This window comes from Eretmochelys imbricata, chromosome 6, assembly GCF_965152235.1.
Source record: "Eretmochelys imbricata isolate rEreImb1 chromosome 6, rEreImb1.hap1, whole genome shotgun sequence".
Classification (NCBI taxonomy): domain Eukaryota; kingdom Metazoa; phylum Chordata; order Testudines; family Cheloniidae; genus Eretmochelys; species Eretmochelys imbricata.
The window spans coordinates 44150496-44169292 of record NC_135577.1 but is presented as its reverse complement, the minus strand read 5'-3'; the positions used below and the strand labels follow the sequence as shown (position 1 = coordinate 44169292).

General features: G+C 40.3%; 1 protein-coding gene across 1 annotated transcript in view; it reads right to left on the bottom strand.

The window, feature by feature from the left end:
* KIF18A (kinesin family member 18A) overlaps positions 1-18797 on the bottom strand; it is a 110413-nt gene that overhangs the window by 42461 nt on the left and 49155 nt on the right. The window contains exons 10-12 of the mRNA XM_077820132.1: positions 13545-13707; positions 4999-5163; positions 2740-2861 (exon numbers count right to left, since the gene is read on the bottom strand). Of these exons, the coding sequence (XP_077676258.1) occupies positions 2740-2861; positions 4999-5163; positions 13545-13707 (450 nt within the window). The remainder of the gene's footprint in view (positions 1-2739; positions 2862-4998; positions 5164-13544; positions 13708-18797) is intronic.

The window sequence follows — 18797 nt, the reverse complement described above, 5'->3', positions numbered from 1 at the left end:
ATTACAGACCACCTGACCAGGATGGTGATAGTGACTGTGAAATGCTCAGGAGATTAGAGAAGCTATTAAAATAAAAAAAACAATAATAATGGGGGATTTCAACTATCCCCATATTGACTGTGTACATATCACTTCAGGAATGGATGCAGAGATAAACTTTCTTGACACCTTAAATGTCTGCTTCTTGGAGCAGCTAGTCCTGGAACCCACAAGAGGAGAGGCAATTCCTGATTTAGTCCTAAGTGGAACATAGGATCAGGTCCAAGAGGTGAATAAAGCCAGACCGCTTGGTAATAGCGACAATAATATTAAATTCAACATCCCTGTGGTGTGGAAAACACCACAGTGGCCCAACACTGTAGCATTTAATTTCAGAAAGGGGAACTACACAAAAATGCGGAGGTTAATTAAACAGATATTAAAAGTACAACACCAAAAGTAAAATCCCTGTAAGCTGCATAGAAACTTTTAAAAGACACCATAATAGAGGGTCAACTTAAATGTATACCCCAAATTAAATGACATAGTAAGAGAACCAAAAAAGAGCCACTATGGCTAAACAACGAAGTAAAAGAAGCAGTGAGAAGCAAAAAGTGGAAGTTAAATCCTAATGAGGAAAATAGAAAGGAGCATAAACTCCGGCAAATGAAGTGTAAAAATATAATTAGGATGGCCAAAAAAGAATTTTAAGACCAGCTAGCCAAACACTCAAAAAGTAATAGCAATTTTTTTTTTAAAGTTTTTTTTAAATCAGAAGCAGGAAGCCTGCTAAACAACTAGTGGGGCCACTGGACAATCGAGATGCTAAAGGAGTACTAAAGGATGATAAGCCATTGCGGAGAAACTAAAGGAATTCTTTGCATTGGTCTTCAGAGTTGAGGATGTGAAGGAGATTCCCAAACCTGAGTCATTCTTTTTAGGTGAGAAATCTGACAAACTGTCCCAGATTGAGGTGTCATTAGATGAGGTTTTGGAACAAATTGATGAACTAAACAGTAATAAGTCATCAGGACCAGATGGTATTCACCCAAGAGTTTTGAAGGAATTCAAATGTGAAATTGCAGAACTGCTAACTGTCATCTGTAACCTATCATTTAAATCAGCTTCTGTACCAATTGACTCGAGGATAGCTAATGTAACACCAATTTTTAAAAAAGGCTCCAGAGGTGACCCCTGCAATTATGGGCCGGTAAGCCTGACTTCAGTACCGGGCAAATTGATTGAAACTATAGTAAAGAACAAAATTGTCACACACATAGATGAACATAATTTGTTGGGGAATAGTCAACATGGTTTTTGTAAAGAGAAATCATGCCTCACCAATCTATTAGAATTCTCTGAGGGGGGTCAACAAGCACGTGGACAAGGGGTAATCCAGTGGATATAGTGTACTTAGATTTTCAGAAAGCCTTTGATAAGATCCCTCACCAAGGCTTTTAAGCAAAGTAAGCAGTCATGGGATAAGAGGCAATCCTCTCATGGATTGGCAACTGGTTAAAAGATAGGAAACAAAGGGTAGGAATAAATGGTCAGTTTTCAGAACGGAGAGAGGTAAATAGTAGTGTCCCCCAAGGGTCTCTACTGGGCCCAGTCCTATTCAACATATTCATAAATGATCTGAAAAAACAGGTAAACAGTGAGGTGGCAAAATTTGCAGATGATACAAAACTACTCAAGATAGTTAAGTCCCAGGCAGACTGCGGGGAGCTACAAAAGGATCTCTCAAAACTGGAAGACTGGCCAACAAAATGTCAGATGAAATTAAATGTTGATAAACGCAAAGTAACGCACATTGGAAAACATAATCCTAACTATACATATAAAATTATGGGGTCTAAATGAGCTGTTACCACTCAAGAAAGATCTTGGAGTCATTGTGGATAGTTCCCTGAAAACACCTACTCAACGTGCAGCAGCAGTCAAAAAAGTGAACAGGATGTTGGGAATCATTAAGAAAGGGATAGATCATAAGGGAGAAAATATCATATTGCCTCTATATAAATCAATGGTATGCCCACATCTTGAATACTGCATGCAGATATGGTTGCCCCATCTCAAAAAAGATATATTGAAATTGGAAAAGGGCAACAAAAATGGTTAGGGCTATGGAACAGCTGCTGTATGAGGAGAGATTAATAAGACTGGGACTTTTTAGCTAGGAAAAGAGATGACTAAGCGGGCGGGATATGATAGAGATAGGGATATAAAATCATGACTGGTGTGGAGAAAGTAAATAAGGAAGTGTTATTGACTCCTTCCCATAACACAAGAACTAAGGGCCACCAAATGAACTGAATAGGCAGCAGGTTTAAAACAAACAAAAGGAAGTATTTTTTCCACATAATGCACAGTCAACCTGTTCTGATCATTCCCGCTGGCATTGGCTATTGTCGGAAGACAGGATACTGGGCTAGATGGACCTTTGGTCTGACCCAGTATGGCCGTTCTTATGCTGTTCACCTTTTATTACAGGAGAAATCTTATCTTGAAGGGATACTGGGAGGTGGAGGGAATTTTCAACATTTTGTTGAACATTGCAAGAATACTATGCTAATGATGTTTTCCATTATATAGGGGAATATATTTTTTGTTTCAGTATCTATAACAGTTTAGAGAAAAGGTTGGAAAATTATGCTGCCATTGTCACCTGAAACTGACTGAAATGTGTACATTTATTATACATGTAACAAACTTTGAAGAGGAAAACAGGTCAAGCACGATATACAAACACATACTTACTTTTCTGTTTGCTTATGTTGCTGCTCTTGAAGTGATACTAGAGACATCATGTGCTCAATCTGCATTTTCAGATCCTTGACCTCTAGCTTTAAATGGTAGCAGTGAAGATCTTTATGGAGCACCTTGAGAAATAAGTTGCATAAAAAATATTATTTCAATTTCAGTGCGATACACACAAATTCAGTCTCAAAAAGATTTTAAGAGATTAGCCTGCAATACCTTGAAAAATAGTTCTGCAATTCATCTACAACTTTTAATTTAATAAATCTTACAGAAGAAATAAAATTTAATTTACATTAGCATTTCACTGCTATGTCTAACTATTGTCCTATAGTTTTCCATTCACAAACAGATTTGTGTGCTGGATGTAGTTAAGAGTACATATACATACATAGCATATATCTTGTATATATCAGAAATCATTCTAGTTTTTTTTTTATTCATGGAGTTTAAGGCCAGAAGGGACCACCAGATCATCTATTCTGATGTCCTGTAGATCACAGGCCACCAACACCACCCAACACCTGAACACTAAATCCAAAACAAAAATTATACCAAAATAGTACAGCCCACAGGGGACGAAACTATTATGTGTCCCAGGCAGAGAATAGAAGGACTAAGGTGCACCAATGCCTGAGACCCTTGCAATGGCAGGGAAGTAACTGATATGCACCCAGATAATCCTGGCAAGTGACCCACACTCCATGGTGCAAATGAAGGTGAACCCTCTGCCCCTTCTCCGCCCCCAGGTCACCAATCTGACCTGGGGGAAAATTTACTCCTGAACCCATATGTGGTAATCAGTTAGACCCTGAGCATGTCAACAAGAACCAGCCAGTCAAGCACATGAGAGAGAGAGAGAGAGAGAGAGAGAGAGAGAATGATCAGTGACACCTCATATCACTGGTCCACCCCATCCAGGGTCCCATCTCTAGCTATGGCCATTTCTGATGATTCAGGGAAAGGAGACCAGATAAAACTCTTCCTCTGTATCATGATGCCTCCCAACTTTGTATCATTAGCAAATTTCAGTAGCACACTCCCACCTTTTTGTCAAGGTCATTAACAAAAATATTGAATATGATTAGTCATAAGACTGATTCTTAAGGAATGCCACTAGTAACCTCCCTCCAATCCAACAGTTCACCTTTCAGCACAACCTGTTAGCCGGTTCCTTTTCCACCCTACAATTCGTGTTCTAATCACCATCTTCTTTAGTTACTAATAATTTCCCATATTGCACCATGTCAAATGCTTTACTGAAGTCCATGTATATAAGATGTTATATATATATATATATACACACACACATACATATATATCTATGTATGTATAGATAATTCCCTTATCTAAAAAAATCAGTTATTTTCTCAAAGAAGGAAATCAGGTTAGTCTGGCATAATCTACTTTTGGTAAACCCATGTTGCATTACATTCCTGTTACGATCTACCTCCATGAATTTAATTATTCTTTCCTTCAAAATTTGTTGCAAAATCTTGCACACTACTGAGATGAGATTAGCAAGTTTGTAATTGCCAAGATCACACCATCACCCTTTTCTAAAATATAGGTATGGTACGACATTAGCTGTTCAGTCACGTGGTACTGCCCCTGAATAGATAGATACATTAAAAATCTTTGCTTCTGGACTAGCAATCTCATGTGCCAGTTCTTTCAGCATTGTGGGAGGGAAATTGTCCCATTCCCCCAGCAGTAACATTTGGGATGAAAATTATAGCTATACCTAACATAAGTTTCATCCTTGTTCATGAATTTGAAGAGAAAGGGCTTATAATAAAAATCCTACACTCTAGTTTCAGTGACTCCTATGCTGATCACCAAGCCTGGAACTCCCTCCCTACACCAGTGTGCCAATACCTTCTTTTAAATACTTTAAAACTCATTTCTGAGTGTCCAATAAATCCTAACCCATGCCAGTAAAAATGTAGTATCATACTATTTTTACAAACTATGTTCTGTTCAGTCTTTTAAATGCCATCAGTGTGCTTACCACTGTACATAGCTAAATATTTTCATGAATGAGAAATAATTGCATTAAAACAATGCAATACATTCAGACGGGGCAGAAGAACTGCTGTATTTGTGCAAGGAAGACTAAACCAGTTGACACTGCTCTAATCAGGACTGGAGGAGTCTTCCATAACTAAAAAAATTCCAGGAAAAAATTTGTTCCCAACTATTATAAGCATGTTTGAGTACAATGTCTGAAATCTACCTTTGAAAAGAAAGTCCTTTTACCTGTGGAATATGGCCATCTTGTCCCAGGAGGCGCATTTCATTTTCAACACGATGCAGCCAATTAGTATTCTCCTCAAAGTGTTTCATCTCCTCTTCTTTCTTCTTCTGCACATGCAAACGACGAGTTTTAAGCATTGCGAGCCTATGATCCCGTTTACAAGTGGCCTGAAATACAACATATTAAATAATTTAATGGGAAACTGCCCTGTAACGTTCATTGAGTTCTGTTATGAAAAAGACTTCGCAGGCTTCCATAATTGGGTAGATAGAGTCAAAACAATTTACACAGTCATTGATCTATGTAATATTTGTAAAGTAGCACACTCTTCTTAAGTGCACTACTGAAGTTGATTAAGTTGTTTTATATACTCTCATTCATAGTTCTTTTTCTCTGAAGTCTTTTCAATAGGACTTTTGAGACTATAGTAAATTGTTTAATACTCTTACAAAAATTGCATGTTTTAAAAAATTATTTAAAAGCCATAATGGTCAAACTATAGAATAGACAAGTTACACATACTTATATTATTCTTACAGGTAGCACTGTCTAGTTACTAGTAAACAAAGAATGAAGAAAAGAGCCAGGAATTCTTGAGTTCTAATCCTTGCTCCCCTAATGACAGCATGACTACATGTAGGGCTTGTCTTCACTACGAGCTAAATCAGCGCTACTGCAATTGATGCAGAGGCATCAATTTAGCAGGTCTGGTGAAAATGCAATAAGTCAATGAGAGAGCGCTCTCCCATTGACTTCAGTACACCATCTCCCTGAGAGGTGGAAACTAAGTGGGCGGGAAAGCATCTACCACCGACACAGCACGGTGTAGACACCGCTGTAAATCGATCTAAGCTACGTCAACTTAAATTACATAACTTAATGAGTGTAACTTAGATCGACTTACCTCGTTAGTGTAGACAAGGCTGTAGATATATAAGAAAGGAGCAGAAGGACGAAACCAAGAAAGTTTCAACTCGAATTCCTCAAACACTATCACTATTCTAAAAGTGGTGGAGGGGAGTGACCCATATGGTCACCAATGGTCACAGGGGACTGAAAACTAGGGTAAAAGGAATGGAGGTGGATCCTCTTCTTACCCACGTCTTCCCAAGTTTGAGTCTCCTGTGCTCTGAACTCAGTAAGGGTATGTTTGACAAGTGACACAGACGAGGGAAGAGCTGGTATATAGGTGGAAGCAACAAGTGGCTTAGACCAAGCCATTCCAGCCTTTGGAAGCCTGTGTTACATTGTGACATAGTCCCTTGAGATTAGAGGGAACATCCCACATACAATAGTGGGGAAGTAGCACAAAAGTCTGTGGAGAGGACCAGCTACTGCATAATGATTTGGACAAACTGGAGAAACGGTCAGAAATAAATAGAATGAAATTCAATAAAGGACAAATCCAAAGTACTCCACTTAGGAAGGAACAATCAACTGGAAATGACTACCCAGGAAGGAGCACTGCAGAAAGGGATCCGAGGGTCATAGTGGATGACAAGCTGAATACAAGTCAACAGTGTAACACTGTTGCAAAAAAAGGTAGGGCTGTCAAGTGATTAAAAAATTTATCGCGATTAATTGTGCTCTTAAACAATAAAATACCATTTATTTAAATATTTTTGGATGTTTTTTACATTTTCAATATATTGATTTCAATTACAACACAGAATACAAAGTGTCCAATGCCTCACTTTATATTTATTTTGAATACAGATAGTTGCACTGTAAAAAACACGAACCACCAAAAAAGAAAATCAACCTTCTGCTGGTGACATCCGACTCAGATGACGAAAATGAACATGTGTCGGTCCGCTCTGCTTTGGATTGTTATCGAGCAGAACCCATCATCAACATGGATGCATGTCCTCTGGAATGGTGGTTGAGGCATAGAGGGACATATGAATCTTTAGTGCATCTGGCATGTAAATATCTTGTGATGCTGGCTACAAAAGTACTATGCAAATGCCTGTTCTCATTTCCAGGTGATATTGTAAACAAGAAGTGGGCAGCATTATCTCCTACAAACTGTAACCAAACTTGTTTGTCTGTGTGCTTGGTTGAACAAGAAGTAGGACTGAGCTGACTTGTAGGCTCTAAAGTTTTATATTGTTTTTGAGAGCAGTTATGTAACCAAAACACAAAACAAAACAAAAACAAAAACCAAACTACATTTGTAAGTTACACTTTCCTGATAAAGAGTTTGCACTACAGTACTTGTATGAGGTGAATTGAAAAATACTATTTCTTTTATCATTTTTACAGTGTAAATATTTGTAATCAAAAATAATATAAAGTGAGCACTGTACACTTTGTATTCCGTGTTGTAGCAGAAGTCAATATATTTGAAAATGTAGAAAAACATCCAAAAATATTTAATAAATTTCCATTGGTATTCTATTGTTTAATAGTGCGATTAATCACAATTTTTTTGAGTTAATCGTGTGAGTTAACTGTGATTAATTGATAGCCCTAAAAAAAAAAAAAAAAAAAGCAAATGTCATTCTGGGATGTATTAGCAAGACACAAGAAGTAATTCTTCTTCTCTACTCTATGCTGGTAAGGTCTCAACTGGAGTACTGTGCCTAGTCCTGGGCTCCACATTTCAACAAAGATGTGGACAAATTGGAGAAAGTCCAGAGGAGAGCAACAAAAATGATTCAAGGTCTAGAAAACATGACCTATGAGGGAAGATTGAAAAACATGAGTTTGATTAGTCAGGAGAAGAGAAGATGGAGAGGGGACATAACAGTTTTCAAGTACATAAAAGGTTGTTACAAGTAGGAGGGAGAAAAAGTGTTCTCCTTAAGTTCTGAGGATAGGACAAGAAGCAATGGGCTTAAGTTGCAGCAAGGGCGGTTTAGGTTGGACATTAGGAAAAAACTTCCTATCTGTAAGGAAGCACTGAAATAAATTGCCTAGGGAGGTTGTGAAATCTCCATCACAGGAGGTTTTTAAGAGCAGATTAGACAACCATGCATCAGGGATGGTCTAGATCAGGGGTTGCCAACCAGAGCCTGAGAAGGAGCCAGAATTTACCAATGTACATTGCCAAAGAGTCACAGTAATACGTTAGCAGCCCCCACCATCAGCTCTCACCCACCCCCGCTCCCAGGGCCTCCTGCCCACCAGCAGCCCGTCTGATCAGAGCTTCTCCCTTCCTCCCCGCACCTCTCAATCAGCTGTTTTGTGGCATGCAGGAGTCTCAGTGGTAGGGGAGCGAGAGCATGGCAGGCTCAGGGGAGAAAAAAGGTGGAGTGGGGGCAGGGCAGGGGTTGAGCAGTGAGCACCCCCCAGCACATTGGAAAGTTGGCGCCTGTAGCTCCAGCCCCGGAGTCGGTGCCTAGACAAGGAGCCGCATATTAAGTTCTGAAGAGCCTCATGTGGCTCCGGAGTCACAGGTTGTCCACCCCGGTCTAGATAATACTTAGTCTTGCCTTGAGTGTAAGGGACTGAACTAGAGGATCTCTCAAGGTCCTTTCCAGTCCTATGATTCAATAAGGAGAGGACTATCAAGCAGCAGCAGCAAATGAGGCCCAGAGCAGAGCTGAGGCCCAGACTTGAAGGTATTAGTTATGGAGGCTGAAGACTGGGGCTTTAAGGGGCAGTATGCATGAGTCAAACAAAGAGGCAGCCCCATGTAAAGTGAACATGGCAAAAGGTCAGTAGTAGCCCAAGATTGGTTCACAGAATGCAGTACTCAGGACCCCAAACAAATTAATAACCCCAAACAAATTAACATTGATTTCACAAATGCTAGTTAAGGTAATTTTCATTCTGTTTTCACTTTCTCATTCTCTCAGCAATTCTTCTTTTGGACTGAGACTTTCCATGTTTTCAGCCCACAGTTTGGTTCCTACCTCCTGCCAGGATGGGGTCTACCTGAGCCTAGCATGGAGGTGGGGAAGGTTTGCATGGCACTCAACACTGCACAAACTCAGCAGCTGGATACAACAACAAAGAGAAAACATAAAACAAATTTTTCATAAATGAAAAAAGTCCTTTAAAAATAAGTGATTAAAAAAAAACAAAAAAACCTTTGTTAACACAGAGTTAAGGTTGCCTGGTGTTACCTCATGCCCATCTAGAACAGAGAGTCCTCAAATTTGTGAAAACCAGGAAATACAGAATTAAGGTAAATGCCCACACAATCTTAATTCTGCTCCCCCTGAAGCTGGCAATAGGCATTGGAATTATCTTCATGCACTATGTTAGGTGTAGCTGTTTTGAAGAGTGAAGGAATAAATTGGAGCAGCTTGAATGAGCTGTGATTTTGATCTGAGCAGGTCTGGGTCTGAGTGCACCCCAGGTGTGTAAGCAAAGGAAAGAGGTACATATGTAGCTTGAGGTTCCAGTCTACATCTGGCCTGTGTTATACTGGAGATCAGATGATCATAATAATCCCTTCTGGCCATGGAATATATGGATCATCTCAGTGCAGAAATGTAAGACTGTCAGTAGCAGGGCACTGGGGCCTTCTTGCCATTGGTACTGTCAGCAGTGAGGTGGAATATGAGAGCAGTCTCTGGATTTAATGATGGGCAGGGGAAATATAGGTTTAGGTGGTATCTTGTGTTCAAGTGTGAAAGGGTGGTAAGAGAGTATGAAATGGTTGTTAAATTTTCCAAGTGTGGTATTCTGTCATGGGAGTAAGCTCTCTGTTTGAGCACAGGGCAAGTTCAGCTAGCACTTGTCTATTACACATAGTTCCACTCCGCCTTTACATTGTGTTATGGGCATATTGGGGCATCGCTCAAAGAGGGCAGAGTTAAGGCTGTCTGGGTGTTTTACTGTAACTCTGTATTTTCTGGTTTACAGCAGTTTGAGTTTTACTGAACTTGATATTCTGGAAGAGCAAGAACTATCACCAAGCAACCTTAACTCTGCATTAATAAAAGTTTTTGCTATTTAAATTTATTAGTTTTTTTTAAAGAGAAATGCTTGTTGGTAGGAGTTAATGGTCATTTAGGCAAGCGTAATTCTCACCTACGTTTGCAGATGATATGTTACTGTGGCTAGGTTAATCATTAAAAGACATTGTTTTATGTGGTGCTTTTCATCAGTAGATCTCAAAGACCTTTACATCATTTTCCCCATTTTAGAGATGGGAAACTGAAGCACAGAGCAGTGAAATGACGTGCCCATAGTCATCCAGCAAGCCGATGACAGAGCTAGGAATAGTCCCAGTCCAACAGTCTTTCCTCTAGGTCACACAGTTGCTATGTGATTCCTTGGTGCTCTTCACAACTCCTGTGTATTTGCTATAGTGGAATGGGGATAATGTTCTTACTTTGAAATGTTTGCAGTGTGTAGTTGTTAACAGGGCTGGTGAGAGAAATCCCATGCAAGGTCTATGTTTCAAAACCTTGTCACTTTTCTTACATGATTGTTACCGAAATTTTGAGAGAGTAAGAGAGAGTGGTGTGACTATGTGCTTCTTCACCGTAACATGTAGCCCCTGCCACCAACATTTCCAGTTCTCCCTTCCCAGCCCATTAAGCCATTACTTGGCACTGCAGCAGTCATTAACATTTAAGTTGTTCCTTACTGTCTCCTGCCTTATGCTGCTGAATACATATATCACAGGTAGTTACTGGCAGGCTGCATGCTACCTTGGTTATGTTGCCTTAACTGCACACCAAGCTATACCACTCTCTCCCACTATCCATCCCCAGCTGCAACTTCTGGCCTTGTTTCCTCAGGTATGCCCCGGTCCACCCAGTCCCCACACAGCGGTGATGTGTACCTTAACTATTCATTTTCTGGATTTCAGATATTTAAATTTGTGTTACCCCAACCCCTGATCCCAACTCACATGCAAGGGCAGGGAGTGGGGTTCAGGTATCCAAAGAGCAGCAGATCCTAGGACACACATCAGGCAGGGAGAGGGGCTCAGACTCTTGAAGAGGGGTAGGGCTTGCCCAGATTCCCAGGGGGAATTCAGGGTTGACAACCCCACGACCCCCTTCTTTCTCTGTTACTCCTCACATTCCCCAACTCCTCCTTCCTTCCCCTTACCTGAACCCTCAACTCCTCTTCTATCCCCTACCACCCATTCCCATAAAATACTCCGATCCCTCACTGCAGACCCAAATTTCTTCCCCATTGCCACTTACTCTTGGACCCCCAATCTCCCCTCCGTGTGAGCATTCGCATGTGTAATTTATTTTCTTTTAAAAAACAGTTTCAGCACCTTCTGAATATTCTGCTGCATCAGATGATGTTTAAAAAAAACTACAAAACTTAACAGAGGTAGATTTTCCTCAAATGTTTACAGTTCATTCGCAGATTTCTTCGCAAGGTAGGTTGCAAACTTTTATGTTACCAGAATCTGAACTTCTCGCATTTGGATAATTAACCCTATCCTACACTAACCCAGGAGGCAAAGCCAACTTCAAGACAATCCATGCAAGTATGCAACTTTAGAAAACTTAGATCAGGTATACACTCAAAAGTTAAATCTACTCAGCTATATCACTCAAGGGTGTGAAGAATTTATACCTCTGAGTGACGTAGTTAAGCTGGCCTAGCCCTTGGCGTAGCCAGTGCTAGGTTGACGGAAGGTTAATCCACCTCTTGGGGAATTTGATTAACTAAACCAATGGGAGAACCCGTCCCATCGCTGTAGTGAGTATCTACATAGAAGTGCTACATCAGCGCAGCCCTGTGAACTGCTCCATTCATATCAGTGGGGGTTCCCTGCCTCCCTCCTCTGAAAAGCATACCCATTCTCAGCTCCTCACCTCAGTCGCAGCAGTCTCAGTGCATGCTCTCACATACCTATTCTAAGCTCCTCACCCAGAGGGGTAGGGCTTCTTTATATACAGGCTCACAAGGGGTGGGGGTAGGGAATGTGAGTCCCTGGTGTAATGACTGACCCCTAGTTTGATCTCTCTGAGTGAAAGAAAACCAATGCCAGAACGTGCCAGCTTTTTTCCCCCCTCAGGGATTGTATCTTGGGATCCCCTTGGTCAAGTGGCACCATATTTGGATCACTGACTATACCCCATGCAGCACATCAAATTTCAAGGCAATCTGATTGACTGTATAGCTCATAGAGCACTCAACTGAGCTTCAAACACAAAGCTAGTCTTAACCTTAACTATAGCAGAACTATTGCTCTGTTAAAATGGAAAAACATATTATAATCGCTTCATTGTAATAGGTGTTGGAGAAATTATGATACAGGATAAAAATAATGTTTTACAGAATTCCATTCACTGCAGATTGTGACATGAAAAACTTCTGGAATATGTCAGTCACTCAAAACACCATTTGTGACAAGCACAAGATTTCTGAAACAGCAGCGCATTTCTGACCTTGCCATTATTCATAACAAATTTAAACCTCCAAGTGAATCACTGCACACACTGGAAACCTGAAATTGTTGCCAGTTAAGTTAAATTTTGCTATAACAATTGATTAAAGAGAGGAAAAATTAAATCTATATTTTACAGCTGTAAATTTTTATTCAGAAACTAAATTAAGATTGGAATGTTTTCAGGCTTTACTGACTACTCTTGGATCCTCTGTAAGAAGATTAGGACACCAACCTCTGAACAACAGCAATCATTTGAAATACAGGCCAAGGGATTTTGAACTGCAAGGCCATTGATGGAACTGTTTTAAAAAATAGTAGTTTTCCTCTGTCAACGCTGCAGAAAATTTGGATTGCTTTAAGTTTGGCATGGAGCTTGACAATGCTTGTTGCCAGTACAGTGCTACAAATGGACTTCTCAGATGACAGTGCCCTAAGTAGCTATGCCAGGTGTGCTGCTATGTTGGTAAGTTTGTTGTTGCACAAAAGCAGCATGGATATGTTCAGTCTAGTCAGATCTCAAATTAGCAACTGTGAATCACATTTAAATTGAAATATGAGAGATTTTTGTGTTTAACCGCAACATAAGTGTCAATACGTTCCTTTACTGTGTGAAAACATAGTGTACCTCACACCAACACTACATTTTCTGTATTAATGTCAACTGTTAAAATGTTATCTGATTGTCAATACAGCGTATGCTGCACTGTTTTGTCAAAGCCGTACACATGAACTTATGAAAAGCAATGCAATTTGCATTTCAACAATGTTAAGCATATGTTTATTGGGAATTACAATTGAATTATACACAGCTTGCTGAACAGGCACAGGTAACAAGCCACAGTTAAAATAAATTATATGGAAGAAAGGAAGTCTAGAACCCTTTTACTTTATATTAAAATAAAATTATACAATTTTTGCACTAAAAGCAGATAGTCTTAATATCCTATGGTCCTGACTAAAGTAACACATTTGAAAGAATTCAAGTGAGATAGGAGCCTAAGTTTAATTTAGGCAAGTAACTTAGATGCCTAAGTGCTACTGATCTTTAGTGAGACTTGGGTTCTTAAGGGTCTACATCATTTTTGAAAATGGAATTCAGAAGCTGAAGACACTTGAACACTTAAATACAAAAGGTTAGATAGCTGAACCGGATTAAAGGTAAAAATTTCAAAACAGAGGTTCCATACAGTAACATGGCAAAATGAAGTGGTACAAAAAACCACTCACCTTTTCTACTCTCTCTTCAGAGCACATCAACTCAATTTGTTCATGGAATTGTTTCTGGTAATATGTTTTCAAAATGTTCTCTTTAAACCGCATTTCCAGCTTGAGGTATTCCTTTCTGATTTCCTCCCGTTTTATAAACAAACTTTTTAGAATTTCTCGAAATCTACCAGAAATAAGGGACAAGTTAAAAAAAAAAAACTGATTACACATGTAGTCCTTTCATGATGCCTGGTTTACTGTGATACAACAGAAGCAAACAAAATTCCAATTCTGAGCTAAAAAAATAGATATGGAAAAATAAGGAATCAAAATTAGTAAGTGACCTCAAGAAAAGTTATATTCCTATTTATCTTTCCCAAAATGGTAGTACAAAGAGCAAAGATTCTATACTGCAAATTAAGATCCATACAAAACAAGAGCACATACTCAAGTTTCAAAAGGGGATTAAACTATCCTTGTTTAGTTTAGGAAGTCATTAAAAGGGTACATTTGTTTCCCTCTTCCCCCAAACAGCCACCAACACCACTACAGAAGTACTTCATTTTCAATAGGAGTTTAAACTATGTACAACTCTGATATAAATATGAGACAACTGACACCCAAGTGCAGAGAATCTAAATTCCAAAGATTTAAATCTTCTCTGGTTTCTTCCTCTCCCCGCAGCTCTCAAGGTTTCAAGCCTTCATTTTAAAATAAAATGCCTTGCTCTTTGATTTGTGAAGCTGATATCTGGATTCAAGCAGATATCTGGATTCAAGCAGTGTCCCTCTCAACTGTTTAATTCCCTGCAAGATCTCATGCATGCTTTGCAATTGCCTGCAGCTAGTGGACAGTGAAACCATACTCAAATGCAGTGAAGGTTTAGGTCCTACTACCTGTGAGGCTGAGGATGGAAAACTAGGGATGGAAGGATGTTTGGGAGAAGGGATCCAATTCTGGGGAAACCTTGATCTCTGGGTAGATCCAGGACCTACTTAGCCTTAGTCCATCACTGTAAACCATTATGTAAATACATTATGAGTCTGCAAACACTAAAAAATGGTACTGTTGTACTATTACTCTTAACGGGGTGGGATATTTACTCTGGAGTCTAATTATTACCATGTCCTTGCTAACATCGTTAACAGATGATAATCATATATATAAAGCTTATTAATTCAACTAGTATATCTATATCTATATCTCCGTCTGTCATGTTATCCTATTCATTTGAGAGAACCATAGGAATAGGCTTATAATTTTTGAACATGCAGATATTCCAGATATGAAGTTTCAGCTGTGTTTAGAAATATATAAGGTAAAAGTGACATCTACAGAACTAGCTACAAAAAAAACAAAAAAACAAAAAAAACCACGTGTGGGATTCCTGTGGTGTGGCTGGCTGGATTTTTTTGTTTTCCAATAAAATGTGTTCCATCATCAGCAGTTCCTTTTCATAACCTAAGAATGTTTAAAAAATGCTCATGTCTTATTCTAGTATTTTATAACCCTAACCAGACCAAATAGAATTAAAGTAAGAACTCCTCTCCACACTGGCAGATATTCAACTACTTTGGCCAAAATTTTCCAGAGATGATTATTATTTCTGGATAGTAAGGTATATGTAAAATACATAATTATTTAGTTTAGAGACAAACAAAAACTTAACAAACATAGAATAAATCTCAAAGAAATAAAGCATTCCATTGCAGAGGATCAGAGCAGAGAGGCACACAACTCAGAGATGGAACCATTTAACTCAATTGTCCAGTCAAGTATTTTCTAGTTCAGAGGTGGTCAAACTATGGCCTGTGGGCCGCATCCAGCCCATGGGATCCTCCTGCTCAGCCCCTGAGCTCCAGGCCTGGGAGGCTAGTCCCCGGCCCCTCCCCTGTAGCCTCAGCGTGCCATGCCACCGTTGCAACGCTCTGGGCGGCTGGGCAGTGCAGTTGCAGAGCCACAGCCTGACCTGGTGCTCTGGGCAGTGCAGCTGTAGCGCCGCCAGCCACCGGTGCTCCAGGCAGAGTGGTAAGGGGGCTGGGGGGTTGGATGGAGGACAGGGGAGTTCGGGGGTGTGGTTAGGGGTCAGGGGGGTCAGAGGGTGGGGAACGGGGGGGCAGCAGGGGGCAGTCAGGGGTATTTGCACTCTACTGGAATAAAGGTGAAAAAATCACAATAAGTGATAGTGATTATAAAAGACTTGGGGCCTAAGCTTATAAAACAGTAACATTTTTAAAAAAAAAATGTGTATGTCACTAAGGAGCCAGTCTCTTTTCAAAATTTTAATTTTATTGCAGAGTTCAGTGCTGCTCACTGTCAGGCGTATTTAACTGGAACTAGTCACAGTAGTAAGCAGTCTGTTCAGGAGCTTTTCTAGGATTATGTCCCAAAGGTTTGTTGTTGTTTCTTTTAAAAAACCATAACAAATTTGAGGAATAAACAACATATATTTTAGGAGTATTTATTAAAAAAGGAGAACTTTAATTTTGTTAGCTTAATGATAAGGTAACATCTAGAAGTTTGGAGTAACTGAGTGACTACAAAAATCACCATCATCAGGCTCTACAATAGCTTCAGACAGTGGCCAGATGTTTTAGAGGGGATGAACAGAATGGGGCAATTTCAAATGATCCATCCTGTCATCCAGTGTCAGCTTCTGCAAGTTGGAGGTTTAGTGACACCGGAGCATGGGTTTGCTTCCTTGACCATCTTGGCTAGTAGCCATTATGGATTGATCCTCCATGAATGTATCTAATTCTTTTTTGAACTCGGTTATACTTTTGGTCTTCAGAACATCCCACAGCAACAAGTTCCACAGGTTGACTTCCTCTTGTTTGTTTTAAACCTGCTGCCTATTAATTTCATTGGGTAGCCCATGGTTCTTGTGTTAGGGGAAGAGGCACAAAGCAAACAGAATCTTACTTTGTACTCGTGACTTGTCCTCATTTAATCTTGAGAGATTAATATTATGCAAGTACTGTAATTTAGAGACATAAGTATCCAATTCTGCCTCTAGAGTTTTCCAGCTGAAAGAACAGCAAGGGCCAATTGGAGTAACCCCAGCTGGATAATTCTCAGAAACCTCATTGTGATGGGGTTCTAAAGGGATAGAGCCAAGAAAAAAAAAATGCAGACGTTTCTAACCATAGTCTTTTCCTCCCTTGCAGAAGAGGCTGACCTAGGAAAATAGTCCAGACCTTTGGGATAACAATTTTTTGATGTTCATTTATTTATTCTCTCTCCCGGGCATACCACATCAAAAAAGAAGAAATAATAGAACAAGGGTGGCCAAACGTACTGATTCGCTGAGCTGCAGATGACTATCTTCAGAAATTTGAGAGCCGGGGCACACCTGCTGGGGCTCCAGCCCCACTACTGCTGAAGCCCTGAGCTCCAGCAGGTGTGCCCGAGACACTCTTCTCTACTGGGCATAAGCCCTTACCCCACCACCCCACTGCAAGGCAGCGGTCCTGAGCTATTCTTCCCTCCCCAGTCTGGTAGGTGGAGAATGGGGAGTGGCATGGGGGGGTTCTGTGAGCCACACTTTAACGGTAAAAGAGCTGCAGTTTGGCCACTACTGTAATAGAACATCACTGAGAGAAACAAAACACCCTCCCTAAAAACAAAATAATTCAATGACAACTGTGAAAGTTACAGAAACTAAGAAAGCTACAAATATATACAAAGTCCAAGTGCTTGCCTCTGAAACCTGGGCCTATACAGTACCTATTATGCAAAAAGAACACTGTCAGGAAAATATTTGGCAGTAGCAACAACTAAGATAGGGTATGCAGATTCTATACAGTCTGACTACCTGCAAAAATAACTTCATTAAGTGGCTGTACTGAAAGCTAACAAATTAACTGAGAGTGGAATACTCTTCCTCTCCTCAGAATGGCTGTCAGCAGCAGTGCAGGCTGGATGGCACCAGAGGCTGGATGGCAAGCAGGAACAGAAGCAGCAGAAGCTAAGGCTATTATTTTAGCCAGAGTTTCACATAACGCCGCCTCCTCAGCTCTCGTCCCCTAACATCCCTACTCTACTTGCGCTACATTGATGATATCTTCATCATCTCGACCCATGGGATGGAGGCCCTTGAGGAATTCCACCAGGATTTCAACAATTTCCACCCCACCATCAACCTCAGCCTGAACCAGTCCACACAAGAGATACACTTCCTAGACACTACAGTGCTAATAAGCGATGGTCACATAAACGCCACCCTATACCGGAAACCGCTATACTTACCTACATGCCTCCAGCTTTCATCCAGACCACATCACACGATCCACTGTCTATAGCCAAGCTCTAAGATACAACCGCATTTGCTCCAATCCCTCAGACAGAGACAAACACCTACAGGATCTCTATTAAGTGTTCTTAAAACTACAATATCCACCTAATGAAGTTAAGAAACAGATTGACAGAGCCAGACGGGTACTCAGAAGTCATCTACTACAGGACAGGCCCAACAAAGAAAGTAACAGAACGCCACTAGCCATCACCTTCAGCCCCCAACTAAAACCTCTCCAGTGCATCATCAAGGATCTACAACCTATCCTGAAGGATGATCCCTTACTCTCTCAGACCTTGGGAGACAGGCCAGTCCTCACTTACAGACAGCCCCCCAACCTGAAGCAAATACTCACCAGCAACTACCCACCACACAACAAAAACACTAACCCAGGAACCAAACCCTGCAACAAACCCCGGTGCCAACTCTGTCTGCATATTCAAGGGACACCATCATGGGACTGAACCACATCAGCCACACCATCAGGGGCTTGTTCATCGCACAACTACCAATGTGATATATGCCATCGTGCGCCAACAATGCCCCTCTGCCATGTACATTGGACAAACAGGCCAGTCTCTATGCAAAAGAATAAATGGACACAAATCTGACATCAGGAATTACAACATTAAAAAACCAGTAGGAGAACACTTTAACCTCCCTGTTCACTCAATAACAGGCTTAAAAGTGGCAATTCTTCAATTAAAAATCTTCAAAAACAGACTCCAATGTGAAACTGCAGAACTGGAATTAATTTGCAAACTGGACACCATCAAATTAAGCCTGAATAAAGACTGGGAGTGGATGAGTCATTACAAAAACCTAATTTTACCATACTAATTTTCCCCTACTGTTATTCACACCTTCTTGTCAACTGTTTGAAATGGGCCACCCTCATTACCACTTCAAAAGTGATTTTTCTTCCCTTGGTATTCTACTGTTAATTGAATTGTCTCGTTAGACTGACCCTCCCACATGGT